The sequence below is a fragment of the Achroia grisella genome, unplaced genomic scaffold (genome assembly GCF_030625045.1).
Source record: "Achroia grisella isolate CSIRO2021 unplaced genomic scaffold, CSIRO_AGI_Agris_v1 utg780, whole genome shotgun sequence".
In the NCBI taxonomy this organism is placed as follows: Eukaryota; Metazoa; Arthropoda; class Insecta; order Lepidoptera; family Pyralidae; genus Achroia; species Achroia grisella.
Genome location: NW_026713020.1, coordinates 1,613,312 through 1,626,100, shown reverse-complemented (window position 1 = coordinate 1,626,100; position 12,789 = coordinate 1,613,312). Strand labels below are relative to the sequence as shown.

Below are 12,789 nucleotides of genomic sequence, written 5' to 3'. Positions count from 1 at the left end.
AGACTTATGATGATCAACTTAGTACTAATACTAGGTAAATGTAACAAATATTTGGTGACCAAATGAATTAAATAAGCTAATAATAAGTTATTGTTTGTATAACACTCTGTAATACTTTCTAATCTTATTATTCTTTTGTAACGTGATAAGCAGCGCCATCTAGAACAGAGAACGGAACTGAGTTCCAGCGACAGGGCCACATAGGTTCTTCCCGTGAAGCCATTTAGCAAGCACGAAGCGATTGCGAGAAGTGGGCACGGTGGGCAAAAAGTTGTTCCCATCTGCTTGTTCATATAGCAAGCTCATATAGCGATGTGTGTTCATGCCGCGAGGTGGCGCAGGCGGCTTATAACCTAGAAACAATTGTCATCACTTCTTAGAATATATATGTATGTATATATATAAACACTTTTAAGTAGGTACATGCTCTACGAAAAGACAAACAACAAAAACTATAGATATATCAGTAATTGGGTACCTAATTGTTTTGGAGCATGAATAAAAAGAATGAATATGGTACATTGTTAAATTACGATTCTTCAAAACAGAAACAAATTCTGATTTAAATTCTATTAATTACAAATACCTATATATAAATAACAGATAGTTTCAATAACCTCAATGTCAACGATAGCAATATTCAGGCTAGACGGTTGAAATGTTGCATACAAAATGCTTAGCACTAATTCATTGAAACTATAGTACCACAAATAAAATATTGATAATAGCACCCACCTACTAACTACTATAAATATTTTAAAGTTCTTACCTCTGTAGTCGATTCCGACAGTTTTACTGCTCTCTTTAGCTTTTAAAGCTAAGCCCTAGAAACAATCAAAATTTAAAAATATATAAACTACATTTATTCTTAATTTTTTAGGTAAACGAAAATGTGACAGTGTTAATATAACTTGTGTGAGTATTTGTTATGAGGATTAGTCAGCTTATTGGTTTAGGTAATCTAATAGGTAATCATATTGTATTATTATTCGTTCAATAGTAGATACTAAAATTATATAGGTACCAAGCTAATTTGAGTTTGACTTTACTTACTGGTATGTTAGACTTCAACATATGAAGGTAGAATTCTCCTTCCGACTGTGGCGCAGCATCAGGATCTACAACCATGATAGTGTAGAACTTTTTCTGAAACATACGTGCAAATTAGCCATAAGTTATTCTCAAGGAATAGCAATACGGATACCTTGCGTCACATCAAGTTGGTGCCATTCATGTTTGTAATGCAATTTCAGTTACATAACAAAATCAAATTCTTAGTTTGTCAGATGAACAAAGTCGTGTGTTAAAGTAATGTTTCAATCATTTTTTAACATTGTGGAATTAGTGAATATTGTTACAGTTTCGTTTATAGGAATAGGTACATACCGAATCTGCCAAAGAATATTGAAACAGCGGCTCTTCATAAAACACTTGTTTAGGTAAGAGGACGTCACAATTATGATCGTTAACCATCGTTCCACCTACACTAGTGATATTTAGCCCCGTCAATCTGTCGCATCCCTCCAATAAGCCCTTGACATCAGTAACAGTACATTGTAATGATACTCTATTTAAGTAACTTATTAAAAATATAATTTTAGGTAACTTATTGAACATTTTAGAATCGTTGAAGCTAATCCAGGCGGTATATAGTGTGTGACGAAGTCTATTGCTAAATTGTGAATTCAGGTGCTCTTGTTATGGATTACGAAATTTCAAACAAAACCTTATAGCTGAAAACATTGGTCGTGGTGACGCAATTTATTTACACTTTGTCCAACTGCAAGTATATAGGTACCTACCTACTACAATACCAGTCCTACCTATTTCCAAGCATTGTATGTACTTTATTAGATAGGCTTATTTTTCATTGATGAGCTAAATATAGTAAATGATTGTATAAATTGTTATGTGTTAGATTTTGAATAGATTTAAAAAAGTTTATTCGTAAGAAAAACACCATACTTTTCATTGATTACAACGCCAAAACTCTTAATTAATGTAAATTTTAATACAATGTGGCCTAAAACTAACAAAAAAATGAAATAAATTACCATTTCTGAACGCTTTTCACTAATAAAAAAATGGCGCTCACGCCGCTTGTCGCTTCGTCAGCCGATGACGTCGAAATAGATTCATATTTAATGTACTTCGCAGCCACGTAGCTACTATGTTTGGATTTAATTCTAGCAATGAGAAGTTATAGAAGCAATTTAAAATAATTTTATTAGTTATTTTCTGTTATAGCGCTATTCCTATTGGTTTTAAACCGAAAAAGGCTGAGTACTGGTGCAGGGCCGACTACTAGTGCCAGTACCCTACGTATTTCTTAATTATCTATGTATAATTAGACTACAGAATATATTTAATTACTCCCGTCCAAGATCTACGCGTTGTAATTTGACATAAGTGTGTATACAGTAAAATCACTCAAATAATACTATTTTTACTAAGTTTTTAGTTAAATATATAAAATTATATATTTTAGCATTACAAAAATAAATACCCAATCTGTGCATAGTGTTGCATTATGCACAGATTGGGTATTTCTCAACAATGCAGAAAACAAGACAGTTTCTGAGATATCTGAAAGGATACGTTGTGCTAGATTATGGTGCCAACGACGCTGGAGACTTCTTTGCGATCCTAACTTAAATGGTAGAGCAAAATTTCAACTTTATAAATTCTTTGTAATGCCAATTCTTACATATGGATGTGAACTATGGAAATTGGATGATAGATCTGGTAATAAACTTTTCCGTTTTGAATATGCAGTTCTATTAGAGATATATAAATCGATGTATCCTCATAGACACCCTAAAAGACTAAGACCTACCATAAGAGCGGTATATGGACGTTATCGTGGTATTGATGTCGTAGACTATGTGCTAAATAAAAGATTAAGTTGGGACTATTTAGTAAAGATTGAAGAAAATGTATTAAGATGTTCTAAACTGCGACAAAAATGCGTACACTGGTGGGATGAGCCAATGATGATAGTACGAAATTCAAATTGTTGTGCCAGTACAAGTCGAAACCCTAAATCGATTCTAAAAAATCGAAGACCATTGAAATAACAGAATTCATGTTCCATACGCACCAGAAGTATGAATGATACATTTGATCGAACTAAAGATTTTTTTGGTTTGTATTTGTGGGATTGTGCTATATTATACTTCTTAACTATCAATTAATTATGCCTACACGATAAAAAGGTGATTATGGCGACATATGGCGTTATACGGCGAACATATTTGATAAATATTATATAAAGTTCACGACGCATATTTGTAATAAATAGGTACGGTACGACTTGTGATAATAACACTAACCCTAAAAATCGTATTTAGCATTACCATTTTAATAGAATGTATATAATTAAGTAAATTATATTATTAAGTAAGCATTTTAATGATGAATATTTTTCGTTATTGCTGTTATTTCTTATAACACTTCTATAAATATAATAGGTGTTACTCTCAGTAACACTTCATGATAGCGGTAAATTAGATATATCTATCCCACAATTATAATTAGATTTCGTGTCTGCAACAATATATTTTTATCTATTATGAATAGTTAAATATTATAATACAGAATTATTTTTAGAACTACCTAATTTAATATAAAAATTATACCTAATGCTTACAGAGTTAAAGAGTACAAGTATGTTACAGAGTACTTGTATGTTCATTAAAGGTTTCTGCTGCTTTTTATTAGCAAGACGTACACTGCTTCGTAATTGTAAATTGAGATCGTTATCTTTATTTGTCTCAAGAGTATTGAGGTTTTCATGATGACAATTACAGGTTCTTCTATTAGCTCTAGCGAAATATTACATGTGATCATAGGCATATCTCGAAAATGCATTTATCAATTGCCGAACATTATCCAAATGAGATCCAGTTACTCTTTTCCACCTAATCCTATGTATCTTTGCGTAACTAATCACATTAATGTCGATATAACGCTTGTATAATACATTTTTATTGACAGTACCAAAAATTTGTGATAGTGCCTGAATTTCGAATTCCTTCAGTAAACCATTTCTACCTTCAAAACAATCATATATAAGCAGCGGTCTTAAAAATATTTTGTAAGCTAGAATTTTCTTTGCTAATGACATTCGAGGTTTGTTTAATATTTCTTCACATTTTTTATTCCAAAATCTTGTCAAATTTGCACTAGGCATATTTGCAAGAAAATCTATTTACGCATAAATATTTTGTTTATTTCTTGTAGTTTATTACCATATAGTACATATAAAAGTAAATATGTACTTACATGGCATGTATAGCGAAGTAATTACGCTAGTATATAAATAGCGATAAAATGTCAAATAAAATAAAAATTACAGCTATAGATGCCCATTTAGCATAGAGGTAGTCTTAGCGTACCTACACATAATCATTAGAGGGTAGGTACCTAAAAACTAAGAACAAAACAAGAACATACTTTCCATAATAGAAAACAACAACTCCAACTTATTTCTCCTTGTAATGAATAGTTTAGATAATTTAATAATTCTTCTCTTTTCTGACAGACACAGGTTATTCGTACCACCCTAGGGGGTGAAGCTTAGGGCCCCGAGTGAAACCCCTTTGCACTGATACCAACACCGAATTAAATTATCCTGTGGATAATTTCAAATATTTAAGTATTCTAGATGGCGCTACTGTTACTATCGTGTGTCTCGATATACAGAGCACATACTACTTGTATAGAGAAAGAGATAGTAGTAGTAGTAGTGGTATATTTTATCCACAAGTGGATAGGCAATGGTACGAGACCATACAGCCTAATCTTCAGTAGTATTTCCATGAAATTCAAAAATTCTTCAAGGCGATATCGCCAAATCTTTTCATTAATTATAAGTTTGTGTTAAGTCCTAGTATGTGTCCATAATTGAAATGTTTATAATTCTCCGATAGTTGCTATGATAAAGTCGTAAATTGGTTTAAAAGTTGCAGTGCATTTGAATAGTTCTTGAAGCGATGGCGGAATAATCTTATATAGTTCTTGAAGCTTGGCAATGAGCAAAATTCTGTTTAAATTGAAGGCCGGGCAATAAAAAAATATATGTTCTAATGTTTGATTTTCGTTACTAGAGCATAAAAGACAAATCGGAGAATTAATGATCTTCATTTGGTGTAAATGTGCATTGAATTTACAATGTCCAAATCGCAGTCGACAAATTTGAGTATAAAATCTTCTCTCTAAAAATATTTTTCCCTGAATAAACCAGGGTTTTTTGCAGAGAAAGAGATGTTACGCATACACAATATCTTAATTCTATAACCTATGATGCGTCCTGGTGTCAATGTAAGACGCGACATTTCATTTCATGACAGATTGACATTTTGTCTTTGACAAATTAGCAATTGAAAGCAAAATATTTTGGTTTATTTTTATTGTACATTATTGTTTATCGTACGTAAATCTTAAATTGTGTATGGATTCAAATTTTTAAATCCCATTGTTAAATTTGTGAAATGGAGTCTCATCCACTTAACTTGGTATAAAATTCTTCTTTATAATTCAAGTGCGTGTTCGTAAGTACATACGTAAGTACACTTAACACCATTCTATTTTCTAGGCTCATCAACAACATCGTCGTGCTGAAGCTCATCTCATGAACAATAGATACGACGAAGCTATGCAGTGTCATCATAACGCTGCTGAATTACTTCTCGATGCAATGAAATCTACCAGTTCTTCAGTTGCTTTGGAGTCTATAACGCTTCAACACAGCTACCACCTTAAACAAAAAGACTTGATTAAAAATAAAAAAGAACAGTATGCTCGAGTTAAAAAAGCCATGGATAATATAAAAACATTGAGTAAGGAATCTCCAAAAAACTTACAAGCTAATGATTCTTCTAAATTACAAATAGCTATCTACAGAGCAATAAACGAAAGTGATTCTTTGTTGCAAATATTGACTTCTCAAAATAATGATGATCAAGAAATATTGACAAAGAAAATTATGAAAGATGATATTACAGATGGAAAGAGATTGGACAAATCCCAAAACACTGTTGTTGAAGAGTTACAAGTTTTGAGTCAAAGTCTACATTCACTTGTTGAACAATTAGTATTGCAAGTTGAAGTATTAAAAGATGAAAATATGACCCTGAAAGAGAGAGTTAATTATTTAGAAAAGGAAAGAATGAGGTATATGTGTATCCCATTACCCCAAAATGATTTAAATAATTATCAATCTAATATATCTCTCCTTGATGATTTATCTAAAGACTTTCTACAGAAATTACCCATTACCAAACCATCTGATAAACCTCCAATGTTTCCAATACCTTCTTCAAGCAGTGACAGGTCCAATCAGCAAAGTCATTTTGATATAAGTGCATTAAAAAATAATTGATATATGTATACATAGACATATTTATTTATTAGTTTAAATTTGTAAATACAATTTGTGAGATGAGATTTTATACTCAAGTAATATGTTCTGTTGTAAAATGTTAATGAATTACTGTTAACATGTCTGAGAAAATAAAAGGTTTTTCTGGTATTAAAAAGAAGCACCCAGATTAAAAAAAATACAACAGCTCTCTCAAAATATATATCAAGTTAGAACTAGATTCTTTTATTTGTCTATGTATGGTTCTTGGTGTTTTTAAAATATGTAATGTGAATACATAAAGTATTAATATTATTATTTCTGGATTTATTTTTTTGTGTTTTGTCATTTTTGTATAGTCATGACTATATTGCTATTAATAAACAACAATTTTTGTTTTGTACATGTATAATTTGAAATCCATAACCTCTTGAGACATGAACTGTCAGATTTACTAAAATACTTGGAAAGTGAGATATGCAGTTTGTCTCAAACTGTTCTATTATGGCATATGCTAACTTTTATTTCTTCTCAATGCCTTTAGTATTTTTTATGTAATTCAAATGATAAGCAAGCTGATAGCCCACCTGATGATAAGTGGTAATTGTTGCTTATATACATGAATAGCTCCACAGACATCATGTGTGCCCAGTGATACCTCTTATGGGTTTGCCATTCCAGAGGACTAAGTGCCCTGGTTGTTACTTGTAATTTCACTACTTCACTATGGACTATCTAATAATAGTGGAAGTTTGTCTTTGTATAGATTACACTCCTACCATACCGCACCATTTGTATAGATTAAACTCCTACATACCATGTTAGTACTCAATGTTGTGTAATATATCATTCCTTTGAATATATAAAAAATGTTGAATGGGAGAGCAGTTATAATAATTTTATTGGCACTGGCCAGGAAATACCAAACCTTACGTTCATACAAATTAGGAAATAAAGCAAATAAAATTTATTTATAGATATGTATTGCATATTGGTCTTATATAAAATAAAATCTTACTTTTGTTTAGTTTAATGTAAAAATAAACTTCCCAGTTAATCAACCGAGAATAACTATTCTTACAACTAGAAGGAATCTATACATTAACGTTCAACTAATAACATTCTTATATGTATTTTTGGTAACATGGAATACCTATCATACTCGTACATCATAGACTTTATTTTTATTAAGATTCGCCTACTCTGATAATTATTTCAATATTATTCAACATGCAGATATTTTGTCTAATTCTAAAAGCTCATTCGAAAATTATTCTGCTAATTTATCAAACAGATCTTTTAGTGTTTATTACACAGATAATGAATATCAAACCTAATTTATATTCTAGAATTACGAAAATATAATTAATAATTTAAATAAATAATAATTAATCAATGTTATCTTAACATTGATAGCAAATAAAAAATAATAGACAGGTTGTTAGGCTTTTTAGCATTTAGTATTTTCATATTAAACGAGATAATGCTAGCTAACTAGGTAAGGTAGTAGTAGTTAGTAAAATGCTAATAAGCAATTTTTGTATCGGCTTCAATTTTCTTACGTTTCGTTACTTTACTTTTGTACATATATTTGCAACACACGTCTTTTGTTAGTACTTAATAAATATTATGACGACCTCTAATACAAATCCAAAGCAATCCTGAATCAATTGATTTACACTGTTCAATATGAAATATAACAAAATACATATAGCTGTAATTATATATATATAACTTCATTAAAAATATAAAGAGAATTGTTCTTAATCTAACAAATTATAGTTAATTAAGCTAATTTACACAACAAAAATTTTAATAATATTATAAGTAATTCGAGAAATAACGACATGATTAGGCACTAAAATGGCGAATCACATACTGAAGTGAACAGTGAAGTTATAATAATGATCAACTCACAACCACAATATACATAGAACAGATCATTACACTCTGATTATTTTTAGGCAATTACAATATCTAATAATTTTGTTAATGAAATATTTGGCTATTATTTTATATATATACATATAAGACAAACCTACAATGGAACGATTTTTATTATTATCAGTTACACTTGCACCCATATAACTTATTGTGATTTGTGGTGGATTAGTGATAATGTTATTCTTTCACAAGCCTTATTAAATATTAATAATACATTACACCCAATTAAAACAAATCTTAATTATTATACACAAGATCCACTAAAATCTGATTTGTAGTACAATACAAATAATAAACTTGTTTTCATTCAAGAGATTTATGGAGTGTAAGGCGGTGGAGGGGGAAGGATAGAAAGATCATCAAAAGGAAAATATTGTTGGGTACCAAGAACAGGTGGGGCATATGATGCATGAACAGTAGGCACATAGTCTGCACTAGGTGTGTATGGTGGAAGTGTTGGCACAGCTGGAGTTGGACCAACACTGTGTGCTTCATATCCATCCCAGTCTTCCATTAGATTTCTCCTTTGAATATCTTCATCACTAGATAATGGTGCACCCCAAAGATTGGCTGCGGATGCCAAAAGCGCGAGAGCACCTAGAACATTGTTAATTAAAAAAATTTACTGTATCTTAAAAATGGATGTGATTATTATTTCAGGTACCATAGGTAGTGTACCTACATCAACTTTTAGTTACAAAACTATTATGTTATACACAGAGTATTTTGGAGAATATTGGCTTCTTCCACTATGTTTAAGTTATAAGGTGAAGCTCCTGGTATAATAGATAGTTTTACTCATTATACATTGAGTATTTTGCTAACAAAAAAATTTTTGCCACCTTCTAAACATAGCAAAAAGAATTCAGAACACCACATTTCTTTGTACATAATGAAAATAAATCAAAATTTTAGTAGGCTTGTATCCTACCATATTGGATTCAAGATATATTGAGAGAAATTTGAGCATGTCAGGTGTTACACTCAACACAGCATCTACAGTAGTCAGTTTTGACAATTATTATTTGTAATTGTATAACAACTATCAAATACTAACCTGCACCAGTTATTGTATAAAATCCATACTCATAATCAACCTTTATTGCATTTGGGTCGCTGTAATTTTCACTTCCCAAGACTACAGTTGTATAATAACAAACACCCACTATAGCTATCACCCAGAATACACACATTATACTGGGGATAGCATTTCTTCGTAACAATTTAATGGCTTTGCTGTTCAGACTGGTTAGGTTGATTAGTACTCCAATACAAGAACATAGTAGCACCATGAAGCACAATAAAATAAGAATTCTCATAAGGGTGATGATTTCTGGTGTAGTACATGGTGGTAATCCTGTAATTTAATAATTTATTAAATTACTTAATACATTATTCATTATAGTAATAAGCATCATTAGTCAATATAGATATAGACTATTAGATATTACATATATTTACCATCACTAAAAAAAAAATATAGAGATGGGACATGTAAAATGTATATAACACAATATAAAGAATTCTATACAGTGTCAGCATAGAGGTGCTGTAAAATATACTAAGAAAATATTATGAAAGTGTATAATTTTCCATTTTCATATCCACCCAACATTGGACTAATGTACTCTGAAGAAAAAGAAGATAAATACCATCACTAATATTACAATATTAAAAACTATATGAATATATATACATATTCTTCAGACATACATAGTATGTATGCATGAGATAAAGAGAGCTGGATTCAAAAAGCCAATACTAAATATAGTATTGGCTTTTTGAATGTAGCTTAACCAGAATTTGATAAAAAAATTCAAATTAATCACCATTATAATCTGATCTATTCAAAGGATCAAATTCTGAACCTTGATGTATGTTTATTTGATTGTCATCATTGTCACTATCATCATCATCTTCGTCAAATGTAAAAAATTGGGCCAATGATAAACTTTGGGTGCAATGTAATCCCTTTATTCTGAACCAACTTGGCTGAACCAATGCAGCGCATGTCAAAAGAAAAGTAGTGACATTGAAGAATGCAGCAATTTTATTTAATTCCTTATCCTTGAAAGGAATTGTCATTTTAAAACCTGAAAGAAAAGATTGAATGTTTACTTTTTGAACAGATTTTTTTCTCATATTAATATCTATATCTTATATTAATATACACAATAAGTATGGCAAAAACACAATAATAAACCCACCCGAATGGCCCGAAGATGCTGTGTAACATAAACAAAGCAGTTCTATTGTGACCTTTGGCCTTTTGAAACTTAGTTAAAGTTTAAATACATTTTAAATAATATACACTATATGAGAACAATTCCAGAATCTATCATCATATTCATTATTATGAATAAATAAATTATCAATTTCATTACTGAAATCATTGTAATTCATAATGATACAGAAGACATAAAAAGTAAATGAATATGTTATTCATTTACTTTTTATGTCTAAAGTAAACATGACATCATTATTTTTTTTAAGAACTTGGAGGTATAATGGTAATGGTATATTCCTATGGTTTTATTTCTGCAAAGTTCAATATTTTTTATGTGTAGTTTTTTTGTATTTTGGGTATAGTACAAGTTAATATGGAATTTGTGCCCTGTTTATTATTTTTATTAACTTTTTAAAACTAATTGAAATGTATTGTTCTATAAATACAAGATAAGAAATGTATTCAATAAAGTTCATTTGTTGCAAGATGAAACACTAAAAATAGCATCATCACACCACACTAGGAGGTATTTTGTACTTGCGGGAGGGGGTTCAGTAAAAACATATACTTACATAATGATTTATTTTGATTAAAAATAACATATTTACAAAATAATTTATTAGTTTCAATAATAAACTAAAACAAGTATCTACTTATCATGACTACACAATAATACCCTTAGTGTTCGGGGTGTTATGGTGCTTAAATGAAATTGATTAAAAAGACATAAAATACAGAAATATTGTTATTTTTTTATGATATTCAATTATAAAGTAATGTACTAGTACTAAAATGTAAACACGCTAATTAAATTTACGATGGTAAAACTGCTAATAAGGAAAATACGGAGGAAGTTTGGACGTCATACCTCTGATCCAAGTTAAACACCCCATTACATTGAATCACTCATTACAAAATCAGCTACGAATATAAAATTCAATATAATTATGAAGTGGTATTAACAAAAAGTAACTAAAATAAGCTTTAAGTAGAAATTATACGAACATTAAAAGTATGTAAGCCTGGCTATAATTTGTCAATTTTGACGTTTTATTGGTTTTGATTTTGACACTTCAGTCAAGTTTTTTTTATCGTGGTTATGGAGACAAGTTATTTCGTCGCCAGGCTTCATAAAAAAATATATACTTAATATGAAATTAGCCGTGCGACATGTAAAAAGAAGCATTTTAAATCTTATTACTTACGTCAAAAATAAGTTAATTTTAATTCTAATGAATTATTCAGAATTAATGTCGCTTAATATACTTATAAGATAGTTTTCTTGATAAGTATTTCAAGCGATATAAAATATTTAAATTAGATATTAGTTTCTAGATGAAATATAATATCCATTAAATAGAATATTTAGTTTACAAATTATTATTTTTCTGTTCAGTCACTTATTTTCTAACAAACTATATATATAATATGTATATATAACTGAAATAGTTATTGGCACCATAGCATTATAACATTTTTGTTTCGAGATTTTAAGGAATGGCGCCCAGTAACCTCGTTGTTAGCAATCTACCATCGCTAGATTGACCTCGACGGTATCCCTCCTGAAAACAACCATAGTTAAAGAATTCGGTACGACGAATGTAGGTATAGAAGATATATGTTATCGGTTATATTTATAATGTATTTTCTATAAACTATCAGATGATTAGCATGTTGTTAGTTAAATGTGGAATATTCTTCTTTTAACTCTGTTATTGTAGGTTATTTGCTATTACTATAGATTCATTAAAACTTATACTCTTCAATAAGTTTTTTTATGAATATCTTATTCATTCGACAGTTTGTCCATATTTAGTATTGAAACAAAGTTTGTTGTATACAAACCAATCATATGTAGGTAACTATATTTTGTTTATCCTTGGCAATAGCTGAGTATACTTTAATAATACCCGTATATCCTTATATTATGGATATACAATAAAAAAATTAACTGCCTGCTCCTACTTGGAATATAGGTACAATAAAATATGTATGTGTAAAACTATTTTTTATGAATTTTAATAATGTAATTGACCTCAAAGAATGTGCGGTTTTAATAATGTATTCTGGTAAGTTTCACTGATAATTTTGTGTTGGTATTATAGCTGCGGGTTACAAATAAAAAAAATTATACACAGAAGTGTTAAATAACAATATTTAGGATACCACGAAACGAAGTGGCGGACTCGACTAGTAAAATATATTAATTTATTCGGTTTTTTTGCAGTAAAATGCTTTATCCATACATTTACAATTA

At 29.8% G+C, this 12,789-nt stretch overlaps 3 protein-coding genes across 3 annotated transcripts; 1 reads left to right on the top strand and 2 right to left on the bottom strand.

Annotated features, from left to right (window-relative positions):
• Positions 1-110: 110 nt before the first annotated feature.
• Positions 111-1,617, bottom strand: LOC131851014 (protein D2-like). Its single transcript, XM_059201438.1, has 4 exons — positions 1,387-1,617; positions 1,054-1,146; positions 770-824; positions 111-353 (listed from the first exon to the last, which is right to left on the bottom strand). Exons 1-4 carry the CDS (start codon positions 1,615-1,617, stop codon positions 160-162), a joined length of 573 nt encoding a protein of 190 aa, XP_059057421.1. The 3' UTR covers positions 111-159.
• A 3,746-nt stretch (positions 1,618-5,363) lies between these two features.
• Positions 5,364-6,499, top strand: LOC131851095 (nuclear receptor-binding factor 2). The gene is made up of 2 exons (XM_059201522.1): positions 5,364-5,516; positions 5,597-6,499. Exons 1-2 carry the CDS (start codon positions 5,493-5,495, stop codon positions 6,380-6,382), a joined length of 810 nt encoding a protein of 269 aa, XP_059057505.1. The 5' UTR covers positions 5,364-5,492; the 3' UTR covers positions 6,383-6,499.
• An 834-nt stretch (positions 6,500-7,333) lies between these two features.
• Positions 7,334-11,590, bottom strand: LOC131850997 (transmembrane protein 127-like). The gene is made up of 4 exons (XM_059201421.1): positions 11,401-11,590; positions 10,135-10,398; positions 9,363-9,662; positions 7,334-8,902 (listed from the first exon to the last, which is right to left on the bottom strand). Exons 1-4 carry the CDS (start codon positions 11,423-11,425, stop codon positions 8,622-8,624), a joined length of 870 nt encoding a protein of 289 aa, XP_059057404.1. The 5' UTR covers positions 11,426-11,590; the 3' UTR covers positions 7,334-8,621.
• Positions 11,591-12,789: the final 1,199 nt, after the last annotated feature.